Source organism: Eschrichtius robustus, chromosome 10, assembly GCF_028021215.1.
Source record: "Eschrichtius robustus isolate mEscRob2 chromosome 10, mEscRob2.pri, whole genome shotgun sequence".
NCBI classification, from domain to species: Eukaryota; Metazoa; Chordata; class Mammalia; order Artiodactyla; family Eschrichtiidae; genus Eschrichtius; species Eschrichtius robustus.
Genome location: NC_090833.1, coordinates 49,313,796 through 49,333,708, shown reverse-complemented (window position 1 = coordinate 49,333,708; position 19,913 = coordinate 49,313,796). Strand labels below are relative to the sequence as shown.

Here is a 19,913-nt window from a genome sequence, read left to right as displayed (position 1 = left end):
GACCCCTATAATGTGACTGTTGGTGTGTTTAATGTTGCCCCAGAGGTCTCGTAGACTGTCCTCATTTCTTTTCATTCTTTTTTCTTTATTCTGTTCCACAGCAGTGATTTCCACCATTCTGTCTTCCAGCTCACTTATCAGTTCTACCACAGTTACTCTATTGATTCCTTCTAGTGTATTTTTCATTTCAGTTATTGTATTGTTCATCTCTGTTTGTTGTTTAGTTCTTCTAGGTCTTTGTTAAACATTTCTTGTGTCTTCTCGATCTGTGCCTCCATTCTTCTTCCAGGATCTTGTGTCGTCTTTATTGTCATTACTCTGAATTCTTTTTCAGGTAGATTGCCTATCTCCACTTTACTTAGTTGTTCTTCTGGGGTTTTATCTTGTTCCTTCATCTGAGACATATTCCTCTGCTGTCTCATTTTGTCTAACTTTCTGTGATTACAGTTTCCATTCTGCAGGCTGCAGGATTATAGTTCTTCTTGCTTCTGCTGTCTGCCCTCTGGTGGATGAGGCTGTCTAAGAGGCTTGTGCAGGCTTCCTGGTGGGAGGGACTGGTACCTGCCCACTGGTGGGTAGAGCTGGGTCTTGCCCCTCTGGTGGGCAGGGCTGTGTCAAGGGGTGTGTTTATCGGGCAGCTGTTTACTCAGGAAGGCTTTAAGCAGCTGGTCTGCTGATTGGTGGGGCTGTGTTCCCACCCTGTTGTTTGTTTGGCCTGAGGCATCCCAGCACTGGAGCCTACAGGCTGTTGGGTGGAGCCAGGTCTTGGTGAGAAAATGGCAGCCTCCAAGAGGGCTCATGCCAATGGGTACTCCCCATAACTACCATCACCAGTGTCCTCGTCAACACGATGAGCCACAGACACCCCCCCACCTCCACAGGAGACCCTCCAATACTAGCAGGTAAGTTTCTTATGAGGTCACTGCTTTTTTACCTGGGTCCTGGTGCGCGCAAGGCCCTGTGTGTGCCCTCCAAGAATGGAGTTTGTTTCCCCCAGTGCTGTGGAATTCCTGCAATCAAACCCCGCTGGCCTTCAAAGCCACATTCTCTGGGGGTTCCTCCTCCTGTTGCCAGACCCCCAGGCTGGGGAGTCTGACATGGGGCTCAGAACTTTCACTCCTGTGGGAGAACTTCTGTGGTATAATTATTTTCCAGTTTGTGGGTCGCCCACCCGGCATGTATGGGATTTGATTTTATTGCCATTGCACTGCTCCTACCATCTTGTTGTGGCTCTTCTTTGTCTTTGCATACAGGGTATCTTTTTTGGTAGGTAGCAGCATTTTTTTGTCAGAGGTAGTTCAGCAGTTAGTTGTGATTTTGGTATTTCCGTAAGAGGGGGTGAGCTCACATCCTTCTACTCCTCTGTCTTGTCTCCTCCTGCTTTATTATTTCTCCATAGCAAAGTACAGGTGGTTTTGCTATAACCAATATATAATTCCTAAAAATTACTGTACTATGCAAAATTGTATAATAAAAACCCACAGGGGCTCTGGTGGTAGGGGGAAGCACAGTTTTACATATGTTAAATTATTAAGAAATATGCAGATACAATAAATGTGCTTTTTCATTTTTATTTGTTTATTGAAGTATGGTTGACTTATAAGTTTCAGGTGTACAGATAGTAATTCAATGTTTTTATGGATTACACACTGTACAAAATTAGTATAAAATATTGACTATATTCCCTGTACTGTACGTTACAACCCTGTGCCTTATTGAAAGACCTGAAGTTGGCTTGTGGAAGTAGGCGTTGGAAGGGTTCCGTATGTGAATTGTGTAGTAGGTAAAACAATTATAAAGCACTTATCTAAAATTGGATGGAAAGTTGTAACACCAGATGTGGTTGAGGGGTGGCTCATAATAGGTAGTGAACTCAGGTAGCTGGTAGATGTTTGAGAGAGATGTATGTGTGTCTGTGTATTTGTGCACAAATTATGTCTATTCCTACACAGCTCCATTCAGTTGGGTGCAATTTTTTTGCATTCACCTAGAGAAAACCTTATATTTGTTATGGATGTACTTGTACATAAGCAAATGTGAGAGTCACATAATGTTTAAACTGTCCCCTAATATATAAATTGCTTGGAATAAATTTGTCCTCAAAACAAGCATTACAGTAAAACTATTTTTCTGTTTGTAATTATGTGTGAGGAAATACTTTGAGCCTTTAAAAATATCCTGTTGCTCATGTAACTGCCTAGTAGGTTTAAGAACCATTAATGATTCTCATCATTCTTTCTATATTTATTAGTTGGTATTCTGTAAGGAAGAGCCCTTTCTTCTCCATTTATTTACTCACTTATTATATCATATAAAATTCATAGAATTTTATGTTTTACGGATTTTAATCCATTACTATCATTATTTATTTTAATGCTCAAATTGTCCCACATTTGGCCAGTGAGACCTTCAGCTTAACCGCTGTATGTTATTTTGCCAACATATTTTGAGCACTGCTTACTTTTGGGGAGAGCAAGGTGTTGACTTGTACCTTTACCTTGCTGTGTCTGGGCCTTACAATCAGGCTTTTCCCCAAAGAACCCTAGTTTTTAGAAACCAAGATCTGTGTGCTAGACGTGTGCATTGCTGCTAGTGTCTCATTGCTTCTTAGCCCTTGCATGCAAACCCTTATATCTATATTTATTTCTGTATTTATCTGGAGAACAAGAGTGCATAAGGGCACCATGAATTCACACTGATGCTTCCAATTACAGTCGAACACAACAGGGTACCTTCTACTCTTTCTCCTTTGCATATCTGTAATTTCCTACTGTAGCAGTGAAAAACACCTCCTTCTCCCCCTTATCATCAATTTATTTACTAATTTGTTCAAGTGTAGAACGCTGTGAAAGTGGTCACAGCATTCTAGGCTGTGAAAGTAGTTTCAACATTGCTAATCTGTGCCACCATGAAATTCCTCCATTCCGCCATTCCCATCTTGTCTCTCAGCAGTGTTTTATTTTTTCTGTGTTTATGTCTTGCACATCTTTTGTTAAATGTGTTCCTAAGTATTTTATGGATTTTTGACACTCTTAGAAATGGATTTCTCAAATTCATTTTTCAGTTGTTAACTGCTAGTACATAGATATAATTTGATTTTTTTTCATTTGATCTGTATCTTGTGACACTATTGAATTCACTTCTTGAATTCTAGTAGTTGCTTTATAGATTCCACAGGACTTTCTGTGTAGAAAATCATACCCTTGCGAATAGATCTTTTTACCTGTTCCTTTTTAATCTTTTACCTCTTTATTACGCTTCACTACATTGTCTAGTACCTCTAGGACAATGTTGAAAAGAAGTGCTGTGATTTGATACCCGTGCTTGTTCCCAGGCTTAGGGGGAAGGCACTCAATATTCCACAATTAAGTATTATGCCTGCTGTATACTTATCATAGATGCCCTTTACCAGGTGGAGGAAATTTCTTTCTATTCCTAGTTTGCTGAAAATCATATGGCTTTTGTACTTTATTCTGATAATACAATAACTTGGATTGATTGTAGCATTCAAAATCAACCAATCTCACATTCCTGGGATAAATTCTACTTGGTCGTGTATATTGCTGGATTCTGTTTACTAATATTTTGTTAAGGATTTTTGTGTATGTGTTCATGAGGGGTATTGTAATACTTTGGTCAGGATTATACTGGAATCATAAAATGACTTGGGAAATGTCCCTTCCTTCTTGTTCTGAAAAGGGTTTTTGGTATTACTGCTTCCTTATCTGTTTGGTAGAATTTATCAGTGGAAATAATAGAAGAAATGTACTCTTAGTGAAAACACATAGCTACAATATCATCACACTAAAAAATTTTCTTATAAGTACCATTAAATAGCTAGTCAGTGTTCAAATTTCTGATCATCCCATGAATGCCAGTAAGAATACCATAACTATAAAAATCATTTTGATTGATAGTATATGGTAATTAAAGTAATATTTTCTTTTCCTTATATTAAGGTTCATGACCATAAAAAATTAAGAGTGAATGCTGTTATTGCCCCTAAGAGTTCATATGCAGACAAAGCACCTTCAAGACCACTGAATGAACTCAAGTAAGTCTTGAAAATATTATTAGAACTAAGCTGTTACTTTGAATATTGAATAATCATTTCTCTCAAATATATTTTAATTATTTCTTTGTCACATAAGTATGTTTCTTATAGGCTGTATTATTCCTTTTTAGGATCTCTACTTAAGTCTAAAATAAGGAAAAATCTAGGCCCAGGAACAGACCAGGTATCAGTTAGTATATGATGGTGATTTTTTAAATCAGTGGAATAATACTGGACTACTTAGTAAAAGTTACTAAAATAGTTGGTTAGTTATTGGGAAAATAAAAGGGTAAATCATCACTTCATAATATAAAAATAATTTCCAGAAGGATCAAATGGAAAAACTGCAATTATAAAACAGCTATAAGTAAATAAAGTCTTAATTCTGTATAAAAGCAATGGTAGAAACAACAAAAGAAGAGATTAATAGTTCGTAATTATAAATATTAAATTTTTCTGACAAGGAAATAAATCTGAATATTAATCACTTAATATTAAGTGACTAAACTATACAAAGAAAATACTTTCTGTACCATCGTTAATTTATATTTTATTTATTGTTTAGTCACCACATGTCAACTAGGAGATTTTTTTTTTTAATGATATTTTAAGAAGAAAAACCTAATAGTTGCTTTTCCTTGCAGACAATATGGATTTTTCTCTTATTTGCGAGAGTTATTTGATGCACCTGATCCTGTCATGAGTTACCTTTGCTGCCAGTATCACATTCATGAAGTTCCTGTAGGAACTGAAAGAACCAGAGAAAGAATTGAACGGGTAAGAAAGTACTGAATCAGTACCAAAAATGTAGTTAAAACTTCTTAGCTTAAAGTCAAGGAAAACTTGTAATTTAAAGAAACATGTCATTGTTTTTAACCATACAGAAATTATCTTGGTATTTTCCATTTTTAATATGACATAGGACGGTGGATGTTGACTAATACTTTACGACAGGAGTGGTGTGGAGTTACCTAGAGCAGGGGTCCCCAACCCCCAGGCTGACCACACAGCAGGAGGTGAGCGGTGGGCAACTGAGCGAAGCTTCATCTGCTGCTCCCCATTTCTCCCCATCTCTTGCATTACTGCCTGAACCATCCCCCCAACCCACCCAACCCGGGTCTGTGAAAAATTGTCTTCCACGAAACTGGTCCCTGGTGCCAAAAAGGTTGGGGACCGCTGACCTAGAGTAAATAAATAACTTAATACCTGTAGGGTAGTTAAGTTAAAACCTGAAGAGACACCTGGCTCTCTTACGTGATTCTGCCTTGCTTGACAAACATTTGTTCAAACATTAATGGTTTAATCATTTAAATTCCTGTATTCTATTTTTCAGACAAATTATACTTTAGGATGGTAGGCTAGGATATGGAACTGCTTTGGTAAGCCCTCCCCTTAAAGTTTCCATTTAAGATTATCTCATGTGAATGACCACCCTTAATAGGATTTCATTTTCCTGTCTAGTACAGCTACGTAAACTCTTAAGTTCCTATATTCTGCTAATGCTGCTTGGAGTCTTCTTCTCCTTACAAGTAATCTCTAAGACTCCAAACCACCTTCATTGCTTTTATCAAAGGGAGAAACAGGGAAGAAGTCTCTTCTAGAACAGATTTTTCCATAATACCAAGTTGCCATATTAATACTGCTTGTAGGACCCAATTACAGACCTAAGTGCTATTTATAATAGTGAATTTATTAGAGAATGTGTTTTACATTTTTTAACAAGCATTCTACAAGTATCCCTAGGATATTCATTTGTAATTTCGGGGCCTCTATATACCTCATTAACAGAAGATAGAAATGCGGGCTCATTACTAACCCATTTTGCACAGACAAGCAAATTATTAATTATGGTAAGTTGCCTGTGTCTTTGATTAAAAATTGTATTATGGTGACCATTTGGGGAAAGCAAAACTACAACTCTCCATGTGGGTGTACCTCTCTCTTCGGTCTTCATAGATGGGGTTTAAAAAAAGAGGACAAGACTATATACATAGACCGATCCAATTTCTGTCATAACTTCAGGGGTAGGTAGGGCGCTATCTCTGAAGGTTAGGAGAGTAGGCATTCTTTACTATTGCAGAAAGACTATAGAAAATTTGGTACGGACTTTCATAGCTTTACTTTGGGGCAGAAAGGAACAGTACTGCACTTGGAAAATCCTTTCACTTTTTGAACAGTGCTTCAAGTTGAATTATTTTTATGTACTTTACTTTTTAACATTTTGGTTGAGTCATCTAGAGAGCTTTAACTCTACTGTCTGTACTAGAAAAATAACATTGTATAGAGTAAAGCAAAGTCAGACACCTAATAAAGCCCTTGACATTGTCTTAGCCATCTTTCAGAAGATACAAACCTTCATTGAGGAAATTCACTGTCTTAATGTTTCATGTCTACCTAATGACAATAATGGCTATATTTCTTCCTTAGAATAAAAATAACATTCTTTAGTGTAAGTTTTGCTTTATTATCAAGTCCTGACATTTTGGATTCTGTAAATGATTATACTCTATTTATGCAGTTGTTCTCATTAATTTCCAAGACTGGTCTCTTTGGTTAAATTGTCTGCTGACCTCCTTAGCTTAACAATGTTCTTTTTTCTGAGAGCACTCCCACCATCTCTGTCAGTTTCAGTGTGCTTAAAACTTATTTCCATGAAACGTGGGTAGGCTAACCTCATCTAGGCTTTCCCTTCATTTCAAATTATTCAGCATTTGTGGATGCCAGTTTATACCCTATTAAACTAAGTATGCTTAAATATGTCTTATCTCTTCACTTAAACTTCTAGAGAGAAACAAGCCACAAGAATACTGGTAATAAACCTTTAGAGACTGGAAAAAACTACAACAGCCTATTCTTTATAAATAACAGTAACAAATCCAATGTTAGGGTGTTTAGAATGTGCATTAGTTTATGAAACTCCTTAAATAAATTCTTGAGAGAAGAGATCTCCAAAAAATGCGAAAAGAAGTCTTTGAAGTCCTTGAAAAGTGTGTGCATTCAGTATTCCCCAAATATACAGGAATTAAATATGAGAGTATGTATCTTTGAACAATATAACTGAGGGGAGGGGAGAGTAAATGTGTTAGTTGAGATAACACAGTTCAATCTACTGGGAAGCTGACTCCTGGTATCTCTTCTGTAGATAAAACAAAGTCCCAAAAGTACACTTACTTGGGAGAGATTGTATAGTGAAGTAGAAGTATAGCCAACTTTGGTTGTTGTTTTGGTTTTCGCCCAGTTCTCTCTTCCTTAGTGTTGTTTTCCAAAATAATAACCTGAATTTTATCACTCACCTTTTTAGAGATGTTGGGTACATTTTTTAAAAAATAAATGAAAGTATATCTAGTATATTTTGATCTTCTAAAGTTCATGAGATCTGTATTTTTAATTCTTTAGTCCTTTTAAAAATATATCATAATTGTTCTTAGATGTGCACTGAATGCTTATTTTACATTATAGGTAATACAAGAAACCCGATTAAAACAAATTTATACAGCAGAAGAAAAGTTTGTGGTGAAAACTTCTTTTTATTCAAACAAAGTTATTTCTAGTAACACATCCCTAAAGGTAGCCCAGTTTCTCACAGTCACTGTGGATCTAGAGCAAAGACGACACTTAGAAGAACAGCTAAAGGTTGGTCATTTAAAAAAAAATTTTTTTTTATTGAAGTACAGTTGATTTACAATGTTGCATTAGTTTCTGGGGTACAGCAAAGTGATTCATTATAGATATATACTTTTTCATATTCTTTTCCATTGTGGTTTATTACAAGAGATTGAATATAGTTCCCTGTGCTATACAGTAGGACCTTGTTGTTTATACATTCTATATATAATAGTTTGCATCTGTTAATCCCAGACTCCCAATCCATCCATCCCCTGCCTCCCCCTTTCCCTTGGCAATCGCATATCTATTCTCTATGTCTGTGAGTGTGTTTTGTAAATAAATTTGTGTCATATTTTAGATTCCACATATAAGTGATATATGGTATTTATCTTTCTCTTTCTGACTTACTTCACTTATAATCTCTAGGTCTATCCATGTTGCTGCAAATGGCATTATTTTGTTCTTTTTTATGGCTGAGTAGTATTCCATTGTATGTATGTACCACATCTTCCTTATCCATTCATCTGTTGATGGACATTTAGGTTGTTTCCATGTCTTGGCTATTGTAAATAGTGCTCCTATGAACATTGAGGTGCATGTATCTTTTCAAATTATAGTTTTGTCTGAATATATGCCCAGGAATGGGATTGCTGTATCATATGGTAACTCTATTTTTAGTTTTTTGAAGAACCTCCATACTGTTTTCCATGGTGGCTGCACCAAGTTACAGTCCCACCAACAGTGTAGGAGGGTTCCCTTTTCTCCACACCCTCTCCAGCATTTGTTATTTGTAGACTTTTTAATGATGACCATTCTGACTGGTATGTGGTGGTACCTTGTTGTGGTTTAAATTTGCAGTTCTCTAATAATTAGCAATATGTTGACAATCTTTTCATGTGCCTATTGGCCATCTGTTTATCTTCTTTGGAGAATATCTATCTAGGTCTTCTGCCCATTTTTTGATTGGATTGTTTTTGAGTTATATGAGCTGTTTGTATATTTTGGAAATTAAGCCCTTGTCAGTTGCATCCTTTGCAGATATTTTCCCCTAGTCCGTAGGTTGTCTTTTCATTTTGTTTATGGTTTGTTTCCTTGCATGTGCGAAAGCTTGTAAGTTTAGGTCCCATTTGTTTATTTTTGCTTTTATTTCTTATTGCCTTGGGAGACTGACCTAAGAAAACATTGGTATGATTTATGTCGGGAGAATGTATGGTGTTATGTCTTATATTTAAGTTAAAGATTGGTTATTTCGATTTGAGTATTAATAAAGAATATTAACTGGAGTTATAATACTTTAGCCTGTTTTTTAAATATACTAACAATATTGCATATTCCATAGGAAATTAATAGAAAATTGCAAGCAGTGGAATCAGCGTTGACTGCCTTACGTGAGACCAACAAACATCTAGAACACAAAGATAATGAACTTAGACAAAAGAAGAAGGAGCTTCTTGAAAGGAACACCAAGAAAAGACAACTGGAACAAAAAATTAGTTCCAAACTAGGAAGGTATCTTTCAGCCTGTTTTGGGGTAAGGGGGTTGGGTGGGTGGTACAAAAGCACTATAAGGATATTATTAGTTATACATTGTAATGATGACACAATTCCCACCAGCACTCTGTGTACAGTTTCTCTCTCAAACTTACACCCTCCTCCTACCCAAAACATGGGACAAAGGGAGGTGACTCTTAAGTGGTGTGAGTTTTTCTGTTCCCTGATCTGCTGTTCTCATCCCTGGACCCCTTTCTATTCTTAAAAATTATTGAGGACCTTGAGGAAGTTTTGTTTCTATGGATTATATCTATTGATATTTACCAAATTAGAAATTAAATAATTCATTAAAATGATAATCAAGTCATACATTAACATATTTATGAAACCGTTTTCCAAACAAAATACATTTAGCAAGAAGAATGACATTGTTTTTACATTTTTGTAAATCTCTTTAGATGAAGTCAGTTGTTTTTCATATGTGCTTCTGCATTCACTTGGTTGTGAGATGTTTTGGTTGAAGTATATGAAGAAAATCTGGCCTCACATAGGTATGCAGCTGGAGAAGGGAGAAGTGCTTTAATAGACTTTTCAGTGTATGTATTCTTTAATGTTACATCAAAACTTGCCAAGGTGTGGTTCGTGAAAGTTTAATTGCAACCTGGAATGTGAACTCATCAGTGAAGTTGTGCACTCTCTTACATTACTTTAAGTGCATCATTCACCCACGAATGACTTTGTTACATTATGCTAGCTTACTGTGAGATCCCAGGCAATTGTTCTCAGAACTTATTGTTTTATTTTGAATTTAGATATTTTGTAGAAACTTGGAATATATAAGATGGGATAAAAGCTATTAGGGTGTTCAGTCTAGGGGAAAGGAACTGTGGCTTCCAGTTTCAAGGCTTTTCCCATGTCCTGTCAGTCATGACACAGCACAGACCTTTTTGTTGTGATTGTTCTTTTATGCTTCTTTGCTATAGAATAAAGATATAGATATTAATAACATAATAAATGACAGCTCATTGCCTTGAATAAGGTACAAGTTTACCTTGATCTAATATAATAGTGTTTCTAAACACATTCATAAATTAAATCATATTTAAAATGCTTTAAGAAAAAAAAAATTTTAAGCAAACAATTGCCCATTAACTTTTGTTTAAATAATGTACCTTGGTTGCTTAAAGCAAGATACAACTATTTAGTCTAACTGCCTAGAATTTTTTTCTACTTTTAACTCTTCATTTCTATCTTCAGTCATCTACAAGACGTTTACTGTTGGACTGCTGTATTGAACTCATTGTCTAAAGCTAAACTTTCTCCTCATAAAGTAATGTTGATTTTTTGTAGTGCAGTAACCTTTCATGTCCATTGTCATCCTGCTGTCTCATACCTCCAGTTACTCACTTTGGAATACTGCAGTGGTGACATGGTTAGTGGTCTCTACTTGACTAGTCTCCTTCTCCATTCAGGGCATCCAGAATACTGTCATCCAGTTTATCTTCTTTTCATGTTCCTACCCCCTTCAAGAATATCTGTTATAGCATCCTACCTTTACTACATGAAATTTAATTAAATACTGCTTTCCTTTAGATTGGCTTTCAAGTTTTTCAAAATCTTATTTCACTCCACCCATTCTGTTTCCTCCCTGTCTTCCCCAAAGTCTCTTCATGTACCATTCAGTCCACTCTCTACAGCATCCACTGAACTTACTCATTCTTGTTTATTATTGCTTCCATCGTTTGTTCTTGATTTTTCCCTTGAGGCAACATGATGTAGTGGAAAGACCTGGACTTTGATGTCAAACACATCTTACAACTTAGTAGCTGGGATCTTAGGTAACAACTTCTGAGCCTTAGTTTCTTCATCTTAAAGAGCAAAGTATTAACTTTTAGGATTGTTGTATTTGCCTTTTCATTATATTTTTTTTACCTGTTAATCAGATCTCCACAGTTAAGCTCCGTAAGGGAAGGGACTATATTTATAAACAGTGTTTATCAGTTATGGGCCAGACACTATACTGTGTTGCATAATTTGCCTTTTTTTAGTATTCACCAGAGCCCTGCAGGAGAAGTACTATTATTATTTACAGTTTATAGATGAGGAAACTGAAGCGCAGAAGAGTAACTTGTTCAGTTATATTGCTCATTAGTGGCAAAGAGGAAATTTAAATCCATCTTTCTGATTCCAGATCCTATACCATTAGCCACTAGCATTACCTAGATTATGCTGGGCACACACTCTATCTCAAAAAATACTTTTCAATCTTGAGTGGTTGCATAAAACGATTGTTTAATCTAGAAGCTAGCAGTTAACATCTGAGTAGCATTGCTAAATAGCTCACCCGTAAAGCAGCAGGGGACCTAAGAATTTGGGCTCAATCCTTGTGTTTTCTCTGATTTCCACATCATTATGCATTTCATACAGTTTAAAGCTGATGGAACAGGATACTTGCAACCTTGAAGAGGAAGAGCGAAAAGCAAGTACCAAAATCAAAGAAATAAATGTTCAAAAAGCCAAACTTGTTACTGAATTAACAAACCTGATAAAGGTAAGCCATTTTCTTAATTTTAGTCATATTTTTTTTGTTGCAGGTCGACAGCAAAATCTTAGCAAGAGATTTTCAACAGTAATTTCAGCTCTCTGTTGTTTGACATTTCTCATTATAGATCAGTAAATTGGTTTAAAGCACTCATTAAGCTAAATTATTTTATTCCAGATGACTCAAATATACAAGAAAACTTTAAAATTCTCTTAGAATAATTATTTGAGAGAGGTATCAGTCACATTAGAAAAATGTTATTTTTTTCATGGTTTATAATTTTGTTTTTTTAAAAGAAACTGTATTGTTTTTCTTAGTTGTAAAACAAACTCATAGGGGTTTTTATTCCTAGATTTGTACTTCTTTGCATATACAAAAAGTAGATTTAATTCTTCAAAATACTACAGTGATCTCCGAGAAGAACAAATTAGAATCAGATTATATGGCTGCTTCATCACAGCTACGTCTCACAGAGGTAAAATGTTTGCTTTTATTTTTTATTTTGGGGCTTCAGACCAGTTTGAAAATGTGTGTGTGGGGGGGGAGCTGTGTGTGTATGTATATACGTATATGTGTGTGTGTGTGTGTATATATATATATATATATATATATCTCATGCCTTGCAATATGCAGGTTTTTTGTGCTCTTTAATTTACAAATTTAATGCATCCTGCTGATGAGGAAGCAATATTTTAAACGCTTTGTATGTATTCTGCATTTTATGTTATTTGATTGGGGGAGGGGTGGTAATAATCAAAAAAGAGAATTAGAGTCCCCGATTTAGTCACTTGAAAACCAAAGTCTCATGGTCTGCTTTCTTAACCAATATAAATTATAGTTGTTACTGTTACCAAGCAGCAACTAGTAGCTTTTATTGCCGTTTGTATCCCATAAAGTAAACTGCAGATGAGTTCTAATCAACACTAAGAGTGGCCTTAGTGTGTAATCTTGGTGATTTAATCTTCTGTTAATATCTGTGAAACGATGATAAATATTGAAATAGTGGGGGGTCGGGGGTGATGTACTAAGTTAACATAAATTCCAAAGAAGAACTAGCAACAAAATGAGTTAGTGTAACAGTGACATAGTTTTTGAGTCTTCCAAATCCTTTCCCAAAAATAGAAGAGCACCTAGGATAACATAACAGTTAACAACCCATGGACAACATATACAACAAACCAAGCTGTAAGGTATCCCTCTAGGTGTACTGCAGTATATTCTCACACTTAACCACCCAGGGTTAACATCAGGCTAGTTAAGGGCTTAGTCCCCAATAAAACTACCCTTACTTCAAACGCTAGCTGCAAGTTCAGAGGTCCCCAGGCCACTTGCACTTCTGACCAACTGACTACAAATTCAAGGGTTCTTATGACTCCCCCATGTTCTGTAATTAACTAGAATGACTCAGAACTGAAGAAAAGGCTATATTTAACAATTACAGTTTTATTATAAACGATACAAATCCCTACTAGTCAAATGAAGAGACATGTAGGGTGAGGTCTGGGAGGGTCCTGAACACAGTTTCTGTACACTTTTCTGGTGAAATCAGGATGTGTCACCCTCCTAGCATCAGTGTGTTCACTAACCAAGAAGCTCTATGGAGCTTCAGTGTTCAGGATTTTTATTGGGGTTGCATTAGCTAGGCATGATTGATTGGATCATTGGCTGTGTGGTTGAACTCAACCTCCAGCCCTCCTCCCTGGAATTCAAGAGATTGGGAGGACAATAATAAGACTTAAAGCCCCAGCCCTCTAGTCACATGATTTGTCTTTCTGGCATTGCCTTCCCCCATCCTGAGTCAGTCACTCCTTAGCGTAGTAAAGTCAGGTGTGATCCTAGTAGGGGCCCGTGAATAACAAAGACAGACACTCCTATCACTCAGACAATTCCTAGGGTTTTAGAGTCTTCCTCCCAAGAACCAGGGACAAACATCAGTCAAATTCTATATTTTACAACACCCATGAACTCCAGAATATAGGTGGGTAAGATCAAATCAGCAGCAGCATCAAGACTGGTATGGTATCCAAAAAAGTATGTGGTAAGAAGCAGAGGGAAGGCTCCAAGACTCCAAAAATCAAGTCACCAACAGGTACTCATCTCTACAGAAAAGAGGCCCCATTTGGTGTGGAAAGTTCAGCAGACCAATTTGAGAGCAGCTGAAACTGGGAGGTGACTGTAGACTCAAGAAAGGTCAGGTGGTGCTGGGGTGGTGGTTCAGGGCCTGTGAACTCTCAAATTAACCGAAACTGCTTTGCAGAACAAAGCTGCTTACTGAGGAGAACTAGAACTACAGGATAGACTAGGGGGATAGTAAGCATGTATCATGTGATTATAAGGCTGACACAGTAGCTAAAGGCACAACACTCTAAACATGGGAGAAGGGAGACAGTGTAAGTAAAATGGAATATATTTGCTGATTGTCCTATAGGTACTATCAGGAAATAAAAGGGGGTACTACTTCAGATTAGATGCTTTGGGAGAGGGAAATGAGGGAGAATTTCAATATTGTTTATAGTAGGAACCAGTATCTCAAAAAAGATATTAAGGCCATAAGGATATTGTATAAGATATTTTGCACATAATCTTTCAAATAAAAATAGCTTTCCTAAATGCCAAAAATAGACGAAAAAGGGAGAAGGGGACAGTATAAAACAGATTACATCACTGAAGATTAGATATTTAATTTAACTTATATACATATTAAGACAAAACAATGGCAGAACTTAGGCCAAACATCAATCAGTCATATCATTAAATATAAATGGAGACAATTTATCTTCTTAAAAAGTTTTTTGAAGTAAATTCCAATACTATGCATAATATGAGAGGTACATCTAAAAGAAAGAGATTCAAAAAGGTTTAAAATGAAAGGACAATGAGCACAAGGGATCTTTTGGGGTCAAAAAGACTCAAAATATTTATCAAAAATATATGATAAACCTATGAATTTCATAATTGATGCTTAAAATAATAATGGTCACCTTTGGAGGATATTAGGGAACAAGCTCATGATTTTGAAAAATGGCAAAGAAAGAATCTAGCATTTATGCTGGCTTTTTTATGTGAACTATTTAGGATAAACAAATGAGATGGGGAAGTTTTTCTTTACAGAAGTATTTCAGTTAATAAATGCAGAAGGAATTATACTGTTAGAATATCACCACCTTGTAGCTGCTAATGAATCAGTGGATCACATTAGCTGCTAACATCACAAAAAGATAGCCAGATATTTATTTATGTGTATCCTGATGGAAGGACATAACACAGCACCACCTATGAACTAATCTTATGAAAAAATCAAATTTCAATCTGATTAAGCCTCTAGAACAAGGTTTCTCAATCTCAGCACTATGAATATTTTGAACTGGATAATTCTTTTTGTGGGGGGCTGTCTTTACCAGCATCCCTGGCCTCTATTTGCTAGATGCCAGTAGTACACTGTTCCCTCAGCTGTGACAACCAAAAATATTTCCAGACACTGCCCTGGGGAGCAGAATTGCCCCCATTTCAGAACCATCGCTCTAAAACTGCCAGTTTACAGGAAATACAGGGGAACAAAAAATATGCTAAATGACTCCGCAGGAATACAGTAAGCAAAATGTAGAACGTAAGGGACTGTATAGGGACAAATCATTTACTTTAGCACTGTCCAATAGGAATATAGTGCAAGCTGTATGTCATTATAAAGTCTCTAGTGACCAAATTTTAAAAAGTAAAAAGAAATAGGTAAAATTATCTATCCATTTAATAGTGTATTTAACTCAATAAATTAAAATGTTATTTCAACATGTAATCAATATTGGAAAATTACTTATTGAGATATTTTACAATTTTATAATAAGCCTTCAAAATACTGTAATAAATACTTACAACACATGTGAATTCGGATGATAAATTTCCCTCAGAAATATTAGATTTTATAAAAACTTAAGAGTTGCAAAAGTAAATTCATATACTCAGATTATTCTAAACATTTTCCGGTGGCTAAAGTGAATATTGATTTTAAATTTTAAATTATTTTAAATTAAAAATTTAGTTTCTCAGAACTCTAGTCACATATGACTTGTGCCTTACTTTATTGGGCAGTGCAGTACTGTATAACTCAGATAAAAAGGGGAGAGGAAATGTATAAGCTAAAAGGGACTTAAAAAACGTACTAACCGAATACTATGTGTGGACATTATTTTGATCCTGATTTGAACAAAGCAACTACTTAAAAAAGTTCTAAGAAATGGAATTTTGAATATTGACTCAATATTTGATAATATTAGAGTTTACTGATAGTATTTTTTAAGTTTGATAATGTGGTTATGGATTTATCTTTTAGAAATACATTGCTGTAATATTTACAAAGAAACTAATGTTTGGAACTGCTTCAAAATAATCCAGGGAGGGGGCCGTGTGGGGAGGGAGTGTAGATGAAACTATGATGGTCATGAGTTGAGAACTTTTGAAGAAGCTGGATGGTAGATACATAAAGGTTTATTATACTGTTCTCTCTCCTGTTTCATATATTTCTACATTTCCCATAATAAAAAGTAAATGTTTCCATTCTTGGCCATCATGAAACAGGGGCTCAGTTTACGCTCTTATTTTAAACCACTACAAGATGGGACAAAGTATATAAAACAAAGATTTTCAGACATTGAATAACAGGCAGCACAGGACAGTGATTCCCTAAGAGAAGGGAAAACAGAACCAGGTGAGCTCTACAATTGCCTTAGCTTATTGCCTGGAGAGTTTCCAGGCCACGATGTAGGGAAGAGGAATTTAATAGGAGAGAGCATAACAGTACAAATCCTACAGACATTAAAAGGATTTGTTCATTGAAATGAACAAATTTCTTAAAAGATACAAGCTATCAAAGATCACTGAAGAAGGAGCTAATTAGAATAGCCCTATATTTACTAAAGAAATCATATTTGTAGTTAAAAGCCTTCCCATAAAGAAAACTACAGGCCCAGAGGCTTCACTGGTGAATTCTACCAAGCATTTAAAAGAATTAATATCAGTTCTACCTAAAGTCTAGAAAAGGTGAAAAGGAAAGGAATACTTGACACATTATATGAGGCCAGCCTTAGATATCAAAACCAGACAAAAGAAAACTACAGACCAGTATCTCTCATGAACATAGATGAAGAAATTCTTAATAAAATGTTAGCAAATCAAATTCAGCAATATATAAGAGTAGTATATCCTAACCAAATGAGTTTATCCCAGAAATAGAAGGTTGATTTAACATGTGGAAATTCGTAAGTGTAAATTCACCACATTAACTAGAGAAAAACCATATCATCTCATCTCAATATATGCAGAAAAAACATTTGACAAAATCCAGTATCCTTGTATGATAAAAACTTTCTGCATCTAGAAATAGAAGGAAACTTCATCCTCCTGACAAAGGGCATCTACCAAAAACCAAATAGCTCATATCATATTCAGTGGTGGAAACAAGGAAAATGCTCACTCTCGCCAATTTTATTTCACATTGTGCTGGAGGTTCTAGCCAGTGCAGTAAGGAAAGAAAAAGAGGAGGCTTACATATTGAAAAGGGAGAAGAAACTTGCCTATTTCAGACAAATATGATCATTTCTGTGGAAAGTATTAAGGAATGTACAGAAATGCTTCTAGTTGAACTTAGCAAGGTTGCAGGATACAAGTTCAATATGTAGAAATCAGTTATGGTTCCGTCTGTTAGCAATGAACAATTTGAAACTGAAATTTAAGAAGAATACTGTGTACAATAGCATCAAAAATATTAAGTACGTAGGGAATTATATACATTGGGTTGGCCAAAAAGTTCATTCGGATTTGCAAGCTGGTACAAAAACCCGAACGAACTTTTTGGCCATCCCAATATATATGACCTATACGCTAAAAACTACAAAAGTAAACGGAATTGATTGTGTTCATGATTCAAGATTTGTTAGAATGTCAGTGCTCCTCCAAATCTGTAGATACAGTAATTCCTAGCAGAGTTTTTGGAAGGGTTTTAGTTTTTGGAAGTTGACAAGCTTATTCTAGAATGCAGTGGTCTTAGAAGAACTTTGAAAAAGAACAAATTGTATGACAGAAACTACCTAATTTTAAGACTTATTACAAAGCTACAGTAATGAAGACACCATTGTATTGGTGTAAAAATAGACATATGGATCAGTGGAACAGAGAATCCAGAAATAGATACACATATATACAGTCAGTTGTTTTTTGGCAAAGATACTGCGGAAATTTAATGTAGAAAGAATAGCTTAACAAATAGTGCTGGGACGGTTGAATAGTCACATACAAAAAAATGAACCACAACCCTTACCTCATACCATAATGGATCATAGACTGAAATGTAAGAACTAAAGCTATAAAACTTCTTGAAGAAAACATAAGAGAAAATCTTAGTGATCTTAGTTTTGACAAAATAGAATAAATAGAACACTAAAAGCATGAATTATAAAGGGAAAGAAATCAGAAGTTGTACTTCCTCAAAATTAAAAATTTTTCAGTAGACACTATTAAGAAAAGGCAGGCTACACACTGGGGAAATGTATTTGCAAAACATACATCTGACAGAGGACTTGTATTTAGATGAAGGGCTCTTACTCTGGGCCAAATCTAGCCTCAGGTCTGTTTATGTAAAGTCCCTGCTAGCTAAGAATAGTTTCTGCATTTTTAAAAGCCTCCACCCAAAAAAAAGAAGAATATGTGACAGACTGTATGTGGCCCTCAAAAGCTAAAATATTTACTTAGTGGCTCTGTATAGGAAAAGTTTGCTGACCCCCGATAGATAGTATAAAAAGAACTCTTAACAATCATCAATATAAGGAAGACAGTTCAGTCAAAAAAACAGGCCAAAGATTTAAACATATTCTTCACTAAAGTATACAGAGAGCAAATGAGCACATGAATAGGTGCCCAACCTTATTAGTCAGTAGGGAAATGTGAATTAAAGCCATAATGAGCTATCACCACAGACCTACTGGAATGATTTAAAACTTTAAGACTGACCAAAGTGCTGGTGAGGGTGTGGAGCATCTGGAACTTGCATACATTTCTAGTAGAGATTTAAAGTGAATAACCACTTGGGAAGACCATTTGAGAGATTCTTAAATACTAAACATATACCTGCCGTGTGATCCAGCCATTCCTCTCCCAGTATTTACCCAAGAGAAATAAAAGCATACGTCCATGAAAGACTGGTACACAAATGTGTAGCAACTTTCTCTGTAATAGCTAAAAAATATGAAATTCTACAAAATGCAGAATGCTTAGTGACTGAAATAAATCAGTGGTTGCCTGCAAAGGGTACAGTGGGATGGATTACAGAGGGATACACAGTTGTTGAAGGCAATAGATATGTTCATTATTGGTGGTGATGGTTTCACTGATGTACATATTTGTCAAAATTCATCAAGTTGTACACTTTATATATGTGCAGGTTATTTATTCATTAGTTACACTTCAGAACTGAAAAATTTAAGGAAAAAACAGGATTTTATCATTTGTTTCACTGAAGTCTTTTTTCAAGTATGAAATTTTATATACAAGAGTAAAAAGAGTAATATAACATCCATGTGTCCACCGTCCCTTTTAACAGATGTAACACTTCGCCATATTTGTTGCAGGTTTTTAAGACTGTTCATGTATTCAGAGTCCCCTTGTACCCTTTCCTATCCGTTCTTCTACTTTGCTAGAATATACTCCTTTCTGGCAGTGGTCTGTACATGATTCACTTTACACTTACCAGAAACTACTAACGTGTTGTATAAAAGTGAACTACAGTAGTATCTTTCAGTGGAAAGAGTCTTTAGAGGCTGGGTAGCCATAGGATTGCATAGATGAATGGAAAGATTAAATCAGAGTAGAAGAACAGCTTCATTATTCTGAAGCCAGCTTCTTCAAACTCTCTGGCTTCTTGAAAAAGCTTATGGCTAGAAGAAATGGGAAAAAAACAAGAATTTTGCTAGCAGGTAAGCATCTTAAAGTACGCAAGCACGAACACACCTAGCCAAAAGGAGCTGAAGGTCAGGTTCTGAAGGTCAGGTTCCATATCCTAGGGTTGGGTAGTTCACTGAAGGTCAGGTTCCATATCCTAGGGTTGGGTAGTTCACTTTGAGCAAAAACCGGAGGGTTGGAAGATGGGAAAGTTCCTTCCCTCTCCCTACGCCACCCAAAGGAGTGGAGGAAGACAGGAAGGCAGCGGGTGTAGCAGTAGTCACTCTGAACACG

At 35.8% G+C, this 19,913-nt stretch overlaps 1 protein-coding gene across 3 annotated transcripts in view; it reads left to right on the top strand.

Moving 5' to 3' along the window:
- The window catches only part of SMC5 (structural maintenance of chromosomes 5), a 96,026-nt gene that overhangs the window by 61,076 nt on the left and 15,037 nt on the right, over positions 1 to 19,913 (top strand). For all 3 annotated transcript variants that reach the window (XM_068552320.1, XM_068552319.1, XM_068552318.1), the window contains 6 exons: positions 3,960 to 4,054; positions 4,699 to 4,831; positions 7,514 to 7,687; positions 9,000 to 9,169; positions 11,579 to 11,702; positions 12,046 to 12,168. In XM_068552320.1, the coding sequence (XP_068408421.1) occupies positions 3,960 to 4,054; positions 4,699 to 4,831; positions 7,514 to 7,687; positions 9,000 to 9,169; positions 11,579 to 11,702; positions 12,046 to 12,168 (819 nt within the window). The remainder of the gene's footprint in view (positions 1 to 3,959; positions 4,055 to 4,698; positions 4,832 to 7,513; positions 7,688 to 8,999; positions 9,170 to 11,578; positions 11,703 to 12,045; positions 12,169 to 19,913) is intronic.